The sequence below is a fragment of the Cnephaeus nilssonii genome (genome assembly GCF_951640355.1).
Source record: "Cnephaeus nilssonii genome assembly, chromosome: 11".
In the NCBI taxonomy this organism is placed as follows: Eukaryota; Metazoa; Chordata; class Mammalia; order Chiroptera; family Vespertilionidae; genus Cnephaeus; species Cnephaeus nilssonii.
The window spans coordinates 10,751,504-10,765,789 of NC_137082.1; the positions used below are offsets into that span (position 1 = coordinate 10,751,504).

The window sequence follows — 14,286 nt, forward strand, 5'->3', positions numbered from 1 at the left end:
TCCATCCTCACAGACACCATTTCCTGCTCTTAGGGGCTGGGCCCCGCCACTTCGTAAGGGGACCCCCTGGGGGACACCCTGGGATGCTCTGGGTCTGTGAGGCTGGAGCTCAAGGTTGGGGCGGGAAGGAGGGGGATGAGGCTCTGGGAATTTGCATGCTCTCCCAGGGGCCCCATCACCCTTCCCAGGGGATTACAGCTTTGTCATGCTCCCATTTGAAAATTCTGCTCCTGTACTTTGCTACCTCTTTTGGGGTTTCGTCCACTTTGCTTGGTGTATGCAGTTAGGCAGGCTCTCGGTCAGCGGTGGGGCGTTCTGCGGGGGAAAAGAGAGAGGGCAGGTAGATAAGAAAACCCAGGCAACTACTCTTACCACGCTTGGGCCCCCTCCAGTCTTGATCTCATCAGCTTAACTGGCTGCTCGGTGTCCCCACTGAGCTCACACAGCCCCTCATTGAGCTGTAAGCTGTAGATCCACCTCAATCGGCTTCGGGTCCTGGGCCTGCACAGGGAGCCTGGCAGCTGACACGTTACGATGCAGGTGGCAGGGGGCTCTGTGGGCGTGGCGTCCACGCAGGACCCTAAGGAGGTTGCTTTACCTCTCTGTGCCTCAGCTTCCAGCTGAGACGTCATCCTCGGCCCGTTCTGATCACGCCCAGCACCTGGCAAGTGTGCACGAAGCCAGCGCCACAGCACTGGGGTGCCCTGCCTCCTGACCTCTCCCGTCGCCACCGGGCTGCGGCTTTTGAATGGTCCCTTGGTCAGTGAAAGTGGTTCATACCTCACAGGACAGACCCAGAAGTCCTCACGCCAGTGGCCCACCCTGAAAACACAGTCAGAATAGTCCTCAGCTGCCATGCTTAATAGCACACACAGTGAGGTGACAGCCCAAGACCCTGCATCCCAGAGGGTGGGACCACTTCAGTGCCACCTCCCACAGGCAGCGTGAGCCCCGAGTCAGGAGGGGCACCGTCTCAGCCGCGACTATCAAACACTGTCAACAGGCAGAGGCAGCAGTACCACCCCCAGTGCCCACTGCTGGGTCCCCACCAGGTGCAGGCTCCCTGAGGGCTTCACCCCCAAGGAGTCAGGATGATAGAAATGCAACAGCAGTGCTGAGAGTGTAGCCCCTGGCGGGGGGTGGGGCGCGGGGGGGTCCGAAACGGTCCTCCCCTCCCTGGTTAGAACTTGACAATGCTTCTGACCCGCAGGGGCTGGGGACCTGGCCTCAGAGGGGGTCACCGGTAAGAGCGCCTCCTCCGACCCCACCACGGCTCTGGGCTCCAGGCTCACCGAGGGGTTTTGTCCTTTTCACTGAGCCTCGAACGTCTAGCCCCTCCGGAAAGCCACGTTCCCAAGTGTACCAGAGCAGCAGAGAGGGCTGGGAGAAAACAGATCGTTTCACTTGTGAAACCAAAGTTTCAGGGGAAGACCCAAGGCCCTTTTCCACCTGCTCGTGGGGGACACGGGCCTGGAGCTTGCTCTTGACCTTCAGAGCAGCTTTCCCCACGAGCAGCTGGAGCAAGAGGCAGAAGCACCGGCGGGCATTTCGTGTGCTGTGTCCCGCCCTCTCATCTTGCCCCACGCATGGGTCTCGGGACTGAATCCAGCCGGGCGCGGCAGGAGAAGGGCAGCGGGCAGGCCTTTGCACCCATGTTGGCTCTCGGACTCTTCCATTTGGCCCAGAGCGTGCAGCCGCCTCGATGCCCTCCCAAGCTCGAGTGTCTTTCTGGCCACGGCCCTTGCGGCTGGCCCCAGGTTCTCGTGGGCACTCACGTGATCTAACCAGAGTTCAGAAAGCATGCTTGAGGTTTGGGAGAGAAGCAGGATGGGGTCTGTCCACTCCCTTCCTGTTGCTTTTTTCTCAGGGGATTAAGTTCCAAAGTCAGCAGTTAAGGGGAAAAGGCCTCGAGTCAAAATTACCCCTGAAAGTCTCCTCAGTTGTACCGGAGAGTACGTGTGTGTGGTTTTCTGTGTGCAGCCATTCCCTGCAAGCCGAAGTGTGAGAGCCTCGGCTCAGCTAGAAGGCGGTCGGCATGCATCTGTCTGGGCCTCCAAGCGAACCCGAAAATTCCCGGGGCAGAGTGGGATGCTCACAGAAATCAATTCTGTTTTTACAAATGTAACCCTAAGTCGCCCCAGAATTGCTTGATGCACAATACCAGGAAGAGGCATTGGCTTCCCCACATTGCCCACACCCCCCCCCCCCCCCAAAAGTAGGTGAAGAAAACACTGCGTTTTCCTTTTCTTCTTTGCCATTGATATATACTAAGGGGTCATTGAACTACATCGCAGGCCAAATCTGGTTCCCGGCCTGTTTTGGTAAATAAAGTTTTATTGGCACACAGCTATGCCCATTTGCTCATATACTGTCTATGGCTAGGGCTGCTCTCATGCTCCAACCACAGAGCTGAGGGATTAAGGGGCTATATCGCCCCTGAAAAAGTTTCTATCCGGCCCTTCACAGGAAACGTTTAGTGACCCCTTGGATATTCTCCTTCTGTCTACAGCCACATATTAGAAGAATTCTAATTTCTTGTTGACTTGTAATACCTCTTTATATATGAATGACTTTTTGTCACCCACTGAAAACATTTGGAATTTTGAAGAGTGTGTAGCTTTGATGTACTTACATCTGTCCGTCTTTTCCTTTCTGGCTTTGGCCTTAGTGTCAGGCTTAGCGATCGCCCTGCGGGTGTAGACTTGTTCCTCATCGGTGTTTTCATCACGGTGCCTCTAAGGTGATAAAAGGTCAGGGGTGCTTGTGGCCGACCCAGCACCACTGGCCTCAATTCTGTTCTGAGAAAGTGAGACTCAGTGACCACCTTAACCACTCGGCTCATGGCTTTCTCTGCTGTTGACTCACACAAAAGCCACTCGAGGACTCCAGGGCCCGTAAGAAGGGTGACGATTACTGAGGTTCATAGCACGGTCTCTGTGCCACCTGCCATATAGTGTCCCTGTTTGTGAAATGGGTCCTGGGTTCTGACCCTGATACCCTCACCTGCTATGGCAAAGGCCTGCCTGTCTCTGTTTCCCCATCCATAAAGTAAGCATATTCTAGTACTAGGTTTGGTGTGAGAAATAACTTAGCCCTTAGAACAGTGCCTGACACAGTTCGCCCTCAATCAATGTGAATGGACTCTTCTTTTGTAGAGAAAATGCTTTAGACAAGTCACAGACAGGCAACCCATTTGTCAATCGGATGACAAAGGGAAATAAACCTCCCTAGACCAAGCGACCCAGGCTGCTGGCAGGGGGTCCTTGTGGTGGGCTAAGATACATGCAGTAGGCACCTGCTGTGTGCATGGTTCTATCCATGGTACAGTGAGGACACAGGTGACTCCAGTAACCTGGCAGAGGAGAAGCAAGCAAAGCATTTTGAGAATTCAATACAGTTGATCCTTGAACAGCACGGGTTTGAACTCTGTGGATCCACTTATCCATGGATTCTTTTCAATAGATACTGTAAATGTATTTTCTCTTCCTTATGATTTTCTTAATATTTTCCCCTCTAGCTTAGTTTATTGTAAGAATAAAGTACATAATACTTACAGCTTACAAACTGTATTGACTATGTTTTTCAGTAAGGCTTTGCTCAACAGTAGGCTATTGGTAGTTAATTTTGGGGAGAGTCAAAAGTTCCATGTGGATTTTCCACGTGCACAGGGGGTCGGTGCTAAGCCCCATGTTGTTCAAGGGTCAACTGCACTTGCTTCAGGAGGGAGTGAGGGCCCCGTGGTAGGGGTGTGATGGCCTGTAGGGACAGGCAGGGGGGAAGCTAGGATTTGAACAAGGAGCGGGGCTAGTTGTAGAACTGCACGTGGTCAATTTAGGAAGAAGGGGGAGGAAAGGTTGGCATAGGATAGATGCTGAGAACACTCATTGATGGCAATGGTATCGGAAAGTGGTTCAGGGCTTAGGCCTCCGAGTCAGGCCTGGGGGCAAAGCCCGGTGTGACCTGAGGCTATGTAACCCCTGTCTAAGCATCATTATTTCCATTCATTAATACATGTTAGCGAGCACTTCCTATGTACCGAGGACTGTTACAGAGCTAGGAACATGGGGTGGGGGTAAGAACATAAAGCACCAGAGAATTCCCAGGAACCGGTCAATAGAGGAGATGAGGGGACCCCACAATGGGGAGGGGCGCTGAGCATCGCCACCAGGGCAGGCTCCCAGAAGAGACCATCCAGACGGAGCCTTGAATGAAGTGAGGAGGAACAGCAGAGGCTCTGGGGCACGAGCGGGGCACGGTGGAGTGCAGAGCCCGGGAAGCTGGTGTGGTTGGCATGCAGTCGGGGGAGGGCAGCAGGGCCAGGTCACAGGGCCTGCAGGGAAGCAGGGGGAGGCCAGGCTCAGAGCAGGGTTCTAGGAGAAGGGAGGCCTGAAGTGCATGGAGGGGTTCAGAGCAAGGGAGTGAGACTAAGGATGCAAGAATGAGGGGACGGCAGGGCTGAGAGGGGGACCCTCGGTCTCCCCAAGGACAAAAGCCGGGAAAGACAAGGGAGGGCTACCAGGTGGACACCATGGGATGGAGGCGAAGGGCAGTGCATCTCCCGGGCTCTCTTCCCGGAGCCGGGACACCTGGGTCTGCGAAGGCGGGAGCTCCCGCAGGAGACGGAGTCGGGACGAAGTGGTCGTGCAGACCCTCTGAGGTTTCAGGAAGAGGGGGTTCCTCTCCCGGGAGGTTTCCTGGGGTTTGCGTGGGCCTCACTGCCTGGCCACCTCCTACCCCCGAGGGCGGGCCGTCGCAGTAAGTGCACCGGCTCCTGCACGTTCCAGAGGCAACTGGGCTTCTACCTGAGAGTGGCTCGCAGCCAGCAGGAGGGAAAGCGGCTCGTGTCCCAGCGTCCACCCCTGCCCTGGCCCCCCAAGCCCCGGGTTCTGACAAGGGAACCGGCCTGGTGAGCGCCCTGATGCCAGCGGCTCTGCCCACCAGCTATTTTTAGAAGCCAAGGCGGTGGAAAGTTCCCACTGAGGATCGACTCCTCTCATTTCCTAGGTTGAGAAAACAGGAAGCCCTTCAGAATCCGGGCTTTGAAAAGCTTCACTGACCCCCCCCTCCCCTGGCACCAGGCTTTCACGGGGCCTCACAAAGGCCTTGGTTCACCAGGCCCCGCAGGGCTCTCGAGGGGCGGGGCGGGGGCAGCCATTCACCATTGGTGCCTGGTGTAGGGCTCCCAGAATTCCCCTGGTACCTGGCACATAGTAGGTGCCCAGTTAATGCTGGTTAGCTGAATCTGTCCATTCATCCTCTGAGTTCCCGCTCATGGATCCCCTTCCACACTGGAAATGCTTGTTATTCTAACATACATTTGCATGCATGAACATACATGTATCATATTCAGATATGTACATATAGGTCACATACATACATACTTCTCTACAAACCAATACCTGCTAGACACTGGCCACTGTGGTAACGGTCACTTGCATCATCTCATCCAAGCTCCTCAACAACACTAGAAGGAAGGTAACATTTTTATATGAAGTTTACAGATGGGGAAACGGAGGCACAAAGTACTTCCATCACTCGGGCAGGGTTCAGCAAACAGGGAGCGGCAGAGGCAAGACTGTAACCCTGGCCGTCAGGCTCTGGAGCCTGGACTCTCGCCTCGCACGTGCTCTCGGCATCCCTCTGAAGAACAGCGAGCTGTGCCGGACTGGTTGCTGCTGCAAAAGAAAGCATTGAGCCCAGCGTGCACCACAAAGTGCGGGGGTATCGCTAACCATCGCAGCCACCGGCGACAGAACCCCCTTCCCCAGGCAGGTGCAAGGCGTTTGTATGTCCATCGCGCCTCACATCCACCCCAAAGGGCACTCACTGTTATGATCCCCACTTTGCAGATGAGAAAACCGAGGCACAGGGAGGTAAAGTCGCACGGCAGCCAGTTTTGTGAGGGAGCCGAGTCACGCCTGACCTGTCCAGCTCTAAAGCAGTTTCCACTCGCTCTCCTCTTATTTCGGGTGTTGCAGACTCATCCAGGCAGGGGTCTTCCTGGGAAAAGCACCCTGGACCTAGGCGGACCCAACTTGAACAGGGAGAGACTTTGAGCAAATCTCCACAGTGAACCCTTACTTCGAACTTTCCGTCTCTAACTGTAGGTAAGGCTAAGATGAGAAGAGGAAATAGGAGGCGGCTGTGGGAAGGATTCAGTGTCAGAAAGAGGAGAGGCAGGTTCATGTACCTTTGATGGCTCAACTGCCAACCTGAAGGTGTGCACACCCCTTAGGGCAGGCGCACACCCTGGGTCGGCCGCGTTGATGGCAGGGTCTTCTTTCCAAGAATGTAAAAGGGAGCTTTGCACAAGGGCCACTATTCTAAGACCTCCTTACCTGGATTCCCGGATCGAGCGTCCTCGATAAGTGGCCCAAACGGGAGAGGAGAGCTGGTGCCTGCTGTCCTGGAGAGAGAGGCCACCTTCTGCTTGAGAAGACTCGGCATGTGGGGCGGGTTCCTGGTTGTGCTGAAACAGAGATTATGTTTACCTTGGTGGCCAGTCTTTGTGGTGTTCCCCCCACCGTCCTTTTAAAGGCCTCTTCTGGGAGCTGTACATGTTGTGGGTCAAGGAACTGTGTTTCAGTCATGTAAAAGGTATTTTCTGGATGTCGTAATAATGGAAGGAGTTTGGTATACGATAGAGAGCCTACAGTGCATTAAATAAAAATATGGACAAGGCTCAGTGCTTGAGCATCAACCTCTGAACCAGGAGATCACGGTTCGATTCCCAGTCAGGGCACATGCCCAGGTTGCAGGCTTGATCCCAAGTGTGAGGCATGCAGGAGGCAGCCGATCAATGATTTTCTCTCATTATTAATGTTTCTTTCGCTCTCTCCCTCTCCCTTCCTCTCTGAAATCAATAAAAATATTTTTAAAAGATAAAAAAGGCAGAAGGAGAGAAACTTACTGAAAACCTGCCACAAGGACCAGCTCCATTTCTGCCATGATTTTTTTAAAGTTACCATTTAGACAACTTTCCCCAACAAATTTATAGGAAGGCATTTCTTATGTTAAAAACTGTCAAACATATTACTGCAGAGAACAAAAATGAGTTTTGGGGGGGGGGGGGGAAAGCCGATTGTTTTTGGCTCTAGAAAGTGACTGTGATCTGTGTTTTTGGTGCCTCTCACTCACCCCTACTCTCTCTCTTCTTTCGTAGTTAACGAAATCATCAGGAAGGAGTTTTCAGGACCTCCCACCAGAAATCAGACGTAGAAGACGCCGTTAGCAAGACACCTTCGTACCTGTCCCCTCGGAGCCCTCCACGCCCCTCCCGTCTTCCTGGCTGGCCCTGCCCTGCCCTGCCCGCCCGGAGTCCCAATGGGCAGCGCTCTTTCTGGCAGACAGCCGACTCGGTCAGGAGCTCGCCACCTCTCTCTGCAAACACAGCGGGGACCCTCTGCCTTTTGATTCTTTTTGTCTTAAATCCCAAAGAGCATCTCGGTGGACTTTAATGGTGTCCCGTCCAAACCTTAAGTGCCTGCTGACCCGAACCAAATTCTGATCAAGACAGCACGCTGGGCCGCACCTGAGAGCGGGTGACGAGCTCCCGGCACGGCCGGTGGGGGATGGAGGACGCAGCCCTGTGGTTAAACCCCGTCCTCGGCTCGTTTCCCCAGCTCCGCACCTCCCGGAGGACAGGAGTTCCCAAACAGCAGGCCAAGGAGCGTGGCCCAGAGTCCAGCTCCCAGGCTGAAGAAACGGAGAAGCCAGCCCGGCGTCCTTCGGGTCACCTGGGTGTGCCACAGCGGGGCCACGGCTAACACTCACTCTTAAATTCCCATCCGGAAGCAAAACTGGCCCCTACAAGATCCCCTGTTGGAACTTCTTGGAGTTAAGTTATGACATGTATGCTTTTTCCCTGCTTCCTAAGGCCGGCCAAGGTGGCTGGAGGTGGAGCCGCCCTGGCCAGCAGCCCCCACCCCGCAGCGCGGCCTAGGACTGGGAAGGTGACCCCGGCTGCACAGTGAGCGCCCTGGCTGCAGCCACAACCTAACGGCTCTGCGACGTCCCCGCTTGCTTTCTTCCTAACAGCCAGAGTGCTTTCCCATCAAGGCGTCCAGAGAATCCCACGCATGTGCATTGCATTTTCAGAAGGAATGGCACAGGGCTAAAGCAATCCCCCTTCCCCCCAAAAAAAAGCACAGGTATTTTTGTGAAGTGGTTGTGAAAAGAGGCAATTGGCAGGCCTGAGTGTTCCCCTGAGTGGGCTCCCCCAGCAGGGAAAAAGGGCTGAATTCCCTCTTTCTGGCCTGGACTCTAAAGCTCAGGATCTGGCCCTAAAGGTCATTGGTTATTTTGACTGGAACCTATTGAAAGCCCCGCTCGGCCCCAAAGACCTTTCTGCACAGCTGCCTCCTCCAGCACAGGGCTCATCAGAATGGGGCAGGCCCACCCACCCACGGTGCACCCCTAGGTATGTGTGGCCCCGCCCCCTCGTTTCTCTCCACTGAGCACATCCAGGGTCCCCCAGAACCTTCCTCCTTTGGTGCAATTTTGCCAACAAAACTCTCAAAGTTCTTAGCAGGTGAGTTTTTGTCACAAAGATGCGTTTTGTTTGCATTTACTGCAGACACCCCAGGACGAACCGGGCATTCGTTCTCAGCCATTCAGTGGCTTCCCTAGTAACCGACAGCGAGTGTATGCCTGGCGCTCTGTGAGAGGCCGTGCCTCCAGAGGTTTCTGATCAAGTCTGCTAGGTAGAGGAAATCACTGCAGTGGAGGGTCCCCTGTGGGTTTTCTAAGTGCTGGCTTTTTCATCAAGGTTGCCCAGAGGTCAAGCCTTCCTGAGAGCCGGGCCAGGAGTGCAGGACTTGGTGACCACGGCCTGGTGTGTTCGGTGCCCCAGAGAGAGGACAGAATGCCCAGGGTGGGCCTTTGCACCCTCCTGTCTATAACCTTTTGCTCAGATGACCTTTTACCCCAACGACAGAGGCCCATGCCTCCACCCACCCAAGCACAAAGTTTAGCAGAAATCCTTTTAAACAGACAGAATGCCCATAAGAAGGCAACTGCTGCCGCAAAGCTTCGGGGATGCAGAATTCTTCCCCATAGACAGATTCTTCCACAAGCAGCTCTCCCCAAAGACCTTTCTCTCCAGCAACATGACTTCCCCGGGGAAGAGTTCACGTGTGCAGCGAGTGACGTGTTCCCGCTGACCTGGCCAGGAGCCACTTCTTTTGCACATGAGGAAATTTGGCCTTTCCTCAGTTATCTGAATGTTTCACCCAAGTGCCTTCCTGCCATTGTAGCAAAGCCGCTCGCTCAGCTTCCCTGAGCATGGGGTGCAAAAGGACTAATGCATTTTCCATCCATCTTCTAACCGTGTTAGTGACAAGGGCCTCCTGTGAGTTCAGACCCCTGTATGTACACGTGTGTGTGTGTGTGTGTGTGTGTGTGTGTGTGTGTGTGAGATACACACACAAACTCTTTTTCTAAGACATCTTAGCTGGATATTATAGGAAGCATTTCCATAAAACAACGATCCCAAACAGCAAAGGAGAGAGAAGCAAGGGCGTTCGTTTTGAGACATAAATAGGCAAGCAATCATGCTATTAGGAACCGACAGCTGTGGAGAAAGTTCTGTCAGTTACAGATGCCGGAGGAAATTTTGCCAAGAGTAATTGTTCACGAACTATCTTCAGGATGGGGAGAGGCCATCAAGTCCTCTAGGAGAAGGAGAAGGCAGAGACGTCTAAGTGGTGAAGGTGTGTGTGTTGCACGTGTGCTGGAAGGACCTCGGTTAGGTGGAGGTGTGCACTTGCCTCTTTCAAGGTCGGTGGGACAGGTGGCACTTCCAGCGGAAACCTACCGTGTTGCTGAATGTAGTCTGTCTCCGACGTTTGCCAGTCTTCCCGCGTTGTACAAAAATACTGCTGCTTGATAATATATAATAGCGATCCAAATTAATTCGTATGTTATTAAATTTTATTTTCTTATCTGTATTTTTATGCTTTTTATCTGTCCTCAACATAGTGCACCCCGGTTGGAATTAGAAGAATATTTATAAATGGTCAGAAGTCTTTTTCCAGTGTATCTTTTAACATCTATGTTGATTTCTGCCCTCCTCCCCCCTCCCCCCCAAGAGAAATGATGTATTCTTGAAAAGGTGTTAATCATTCCAGGAAACAAGGCAAAACCCCACCTCAGAGCCTGTCAGTCATCTGTCTCCCAGACAGAAGCATCCCCGGAGAAAGGGGGAGTGGCTTTTTGGCAGAAGGAACCACGGATCTTGCTTGAGACCGACGCTGCCCGACTCCAGCTCTGAGCCTCGATCTTGTCACCGAGGAGAACTGTCCTGTCGAGTGTTCCGATCCCCCAATAGGTAGATGGTCTAAACCACCTGCCTGCGTTGTAATGGGATTCCAGAGGCATCCGTGTTCACAGAAACGCCAGCGCAGGCTAATGTTTACAGAGCGGACTGAATCCTGGTAGATAACCCCCCACACCTCATGCAGAGGGCGCCCAGAGCTTCCCCGCGCAGACACGGCCTCTGATGCAATGCCTTGGTTCCTCCTGAGAGCTGGGAAGCCCTGGAGTGCTTTTCCTGCTCCCATCCTTCCGGGAAGCAGCCTCGGCCGAGGTGGCGGCTGTCCCGTGGACAGATCGGGAGTTCCGATTGTCACTCTGGACGAAAGCGAGGCGGGATTTGTTTATTTTCATGTCAAAAGACACTTCCCAAGTGCTTTCTATTGTTCAACGTGGAAAGAATGTCCGGGGTCCAGTTAACAACTGCTCGCTTCGTGTTTACAATAAGCATGGGATAGTGACATTCTTGGCAAGCAGGGGGATCAACTTTCCTGAACTTACATTCTTGGAAGGACAGCACTCTAGCAGGTACCCAACACACCTTAACCTGGTGTCTTCCGAGCTTGAGACTTGGGCATCCAGGCTCACGGAGCCCCACCGGCCGATGCGCGTGTTTTCCTGCATCCCAGCTAAATACGAAAGCAAAAAGGAAGCTGGGATGGCAAGCACCCATCCCCCCCACTTTCCCGAGTGCCCCAAGCTATAGCCAACATCACTGTCTTAACTCAGTTTGTTCAAGAACAAACTTCTGTGGTGCTGGCGAGCTAGAGGTGCTCTCTGAGCAAGCCCCTCCAAAGCGGAGACGGGGTGTCGGGTGCCGGGAGAAAGGTCGAACACGGCCTCGGTCAGGGTCAGGGTTTGCATGAACTGGATGCAAATGACGCTGCTTCCAGAGAGGAGGTGCTTCCAGCATTCTGATTGGCTGTGGCTGGGACGAGCTTAGCATCCTGAACACGTCGCCAGGCCCTCACTTAGCCCCGTCGCCTCCGCTGCCCTCGGAGGGGAGAGAGTGCTGAGAAGGTCCGCGTGCGTTCCTCGCAATCCCAGTCTCTCCAACCGGTGCTGCTGGGAGGCGTAGGTTCTGAAAATCGACTGTTAAAGGAGTTTGAATACATCACATTCCTATGCAAGACGTTTTTAATCTCCAGTGTAATGTAGTTTATTTTTGCTATCTGTAAAGTATTTTTATACGGCTTGTATCATGATAGTTTAGCAATAAAACCGTTGAAAGCACAGCCTGCTTTGGTGTCTCATTTCTCTGGAGATACAGGCTGCTCAAGAATCCCCTTTCTGTGCTGAGTTCATACAGCAAGGAGCCTTGGGGTACACACCCGTGTGTATGTTTACTCCTCATCTCAGCCCTCGGAGGGGGAACCATTCACTTCACACCTCACACTGGGGCGCAGAAGCCACCGGCCCGACGCCGCGGAGCCGTGCGGTCACCTGCACTTGTCAGATTCCCCTGTCCCTCGCAGCCCTGCCCTCGCCAGCGTCTCTAGGCCTCTAGAAGGAGCACCCAGGTAAGTTAGATTTAACGTCTAACCATTCACTTCATACCTCATAGGGGGGCCCAGAGCATTTACAGCCAACGGGGCTGAGCTGGCCACTCAGAACGCAAAAGCAGACCTCTGCTTAAACATCTTACAAAATTCCAAAGTTTAAAAAAAAAAAAAAGGTTACCCTTTATCATCAACCCACAAACAGAATTAGATATTACAAATACTAGAACTTTCCAGCTGGCTTACAACAACTACGCCCTGCCCCCTCACCTTATAGTGACAGCACCTAAGAGGTTTGGAAGGTGTTGCTATTTAATTCTTAGCAATATTGTTCAACCTTCATGCCACTCTTCAGTGCCACCCTTAAACCCCAGGCAAGCAGGTGCCTGCCCCAGGCCCCCTGCCTCAGGGACCACTCACCCTGCTCTTGGAATGCCTCCTTGGGGATTTTCCAAGCCTCCCTGTGTCTGCAGCCAGCATTACCATATGGCGGGGGCGGGGGGGCGGGGCACGCACATACAGAGCCATGCCTAGGTGCTGCTGCTGGAAGCACCGACCTTGAAATGCCCTCTGGTGACTGGGACCAGCTGGCTGCCACTTCTGCCCTTCAGGGCGCCAGGTCAACCAGCTGCCCCAAAGCGCTCCAGAACCTACACCTAAAGGGTCCAGACCGGTTTCCAGAAGAGGTTCCTGGTGAGCAAACTGCCCCTGATGGCCAGCCCATAAGTCTTTTCCATTTTTTCCCCTTGGGATCATGGGAGATTGGCCCACCAGAATGGTGCTGAGACACCAATCTGAGGGTGCCTCAAATTGCTTATGTAGACAGGAGCCCCACAAAAAATAGTTACCTACAGGCCACCAGGCCCCTTACGGTGTTTGCTATGGCTGCGCGCAACTTACTTTCTTGAAGTTAACTCGCTTTCTGAAAACTTTATACCACTTTTCCTGAATAGAAACCCAGAACCATCTTAAATAGAAATGAAGGATGAAACAGCCATTTAAAAGTAAGCCTCTGTTCACCATTTATATGAGAGCCACGCGGGGTAAGCACAATGAAATTCAGCCCGTGCCTTAGTTTCCCCAGATATAAAACGAGGGTAAGAATAGTCCCCCCTCCCAGGCATGGGATGCTTAGTAACAAACATTAACCATTGATACAATCGCCATTGTTTAGCAAACAGATTGAAGACTCACCCAAAGCTGTACCTCCTTGTCCCAACAGCTGAAGGAAAGATTCAGAGCTCTGACAATAGGTACTGAATCTTTCTAACCAGATCGTCCAAGACGAAAACGTGAGCTTAATCCATTTTTCAAATCCTGGTTGGAAAGGGAAACCTCTCGGCCCTGGGTGACTTTGCAAACCTGTGACTGTCCCGCCTCGCTCAGCGCCGTGGAGTGTTGTCCTAGCCGAGACAGACACTGGGTTAGCAGCAAGGGGGGGCTCAGAAGTCATAAGATCTAGGGTAGAAAACAAAACGCTGACTCCTACACATCCTTTTCAGGTTCATCGACTGGAAAGAAACGGGGTTTTGGCAGGAGCTGGTTGAATGTAAAATAACGGGGAGACGAAGGCACAGACCACAGGGGCCAAATGAAATGGAAGTGAAGTTGTTTCTTTGGCTTGAGGAACCTTGGTAGCTGTGAGGAGCTACCTGAGACAAGTTTGCTGTCAACGTTATGCCATTTCATGGGATAAAGGTGAATGGGATTGGACCAAACCGTCTGCAGAAAGGGCTTCCCACTCTAAACTGTCTCCCCTTCGCCCTCCATGGGAAATAAACTCGTGCATAGGTGGTCAGTTAATTTATGACAAAGGAGCAAGGTTATACAATGAGGGAAGGATGATCTTTTCACTAAAGGGTTGTGGGGAAACTGACCCCACGAGATGAAAACCCCTGCCCTGTGCCAGGACTTCCAGGAATTCTTGCTTTCCTAGAAATTTCAAACTGAGACTCGGCACAGAACTTCAGGCACAAAGTACAGTGACAATCTGATCTTAGCCTTTTAAAAATTATTGTCAGCAGAGAGGGAGGTGATCACAGCCTTCTGTGAGAAACCGATGAAACTTGCCCCAGAGTGCCCCTAGAACACACTGCTGCTGGCCCTCTGCCCCTTACGCCATCAGGGCAGCCTTCAGTAAAAGCATCCACAGACGGTCTTACCTGCACTCCACATGTACCCTCTGCAGACTCAGGCGCCTCCTGGGTGACTTCTTGGTGGCCATAAGCCATTTCTAGCTCAAGGGGACCCCAATCTTCCTAATTCCCAGTCTCCTCACCTCACCCCTCCAGCGCCCCTCCAAGCACAGCCTTTTTATGGCAACACCATCTGAGCAGTTGCTTAGTCAATAACCTGGGTGTGACCCTGGATCGCTTGCTGTCTCCAGGCCCCGCACATCAGCACGTCTTGGTGGGTCCACCTCTGAAATCACACCTCCTTGCCTCAGGCTCACTGGACCACCTTTATCTCCTGCCTG

The 14,286-nt window shown here is 53.0% G+C and overlaps 1 protein-coding gene across 6 annotated transcripts in view; it reads left to right on the top strand.

The window, feature by feature from the left end:
• Nucleotides 1–11,531, top strand: part of NFATC2 (nuclear factor of activated T cells 2) — a 157,828-nt gene extending 146,297 nt beyond the window's left edge. For all 6 annotated transcript variants that reach the window (XM_079783354.1, XM_079783353.1, XM_079783355.1 and 3 more), the window contains one exon: nucleotides 7,163–11,531. Coding sequence is in view for 4 of the 6 variants with exons in the window: in XM_079783353.1 (XP_079639479.1) it covers nucleotides 7,163–7,218 (56 nt within the window). In the remaining 2 variants the exon portion in view is untranslated. The remainder of the gene's footprint in view (nucleotides 1–7,162) is intronic.
• The last annotated feature ends 2,755 nt before the right edge of the window (nucleotides 11,532–14,286 follow it).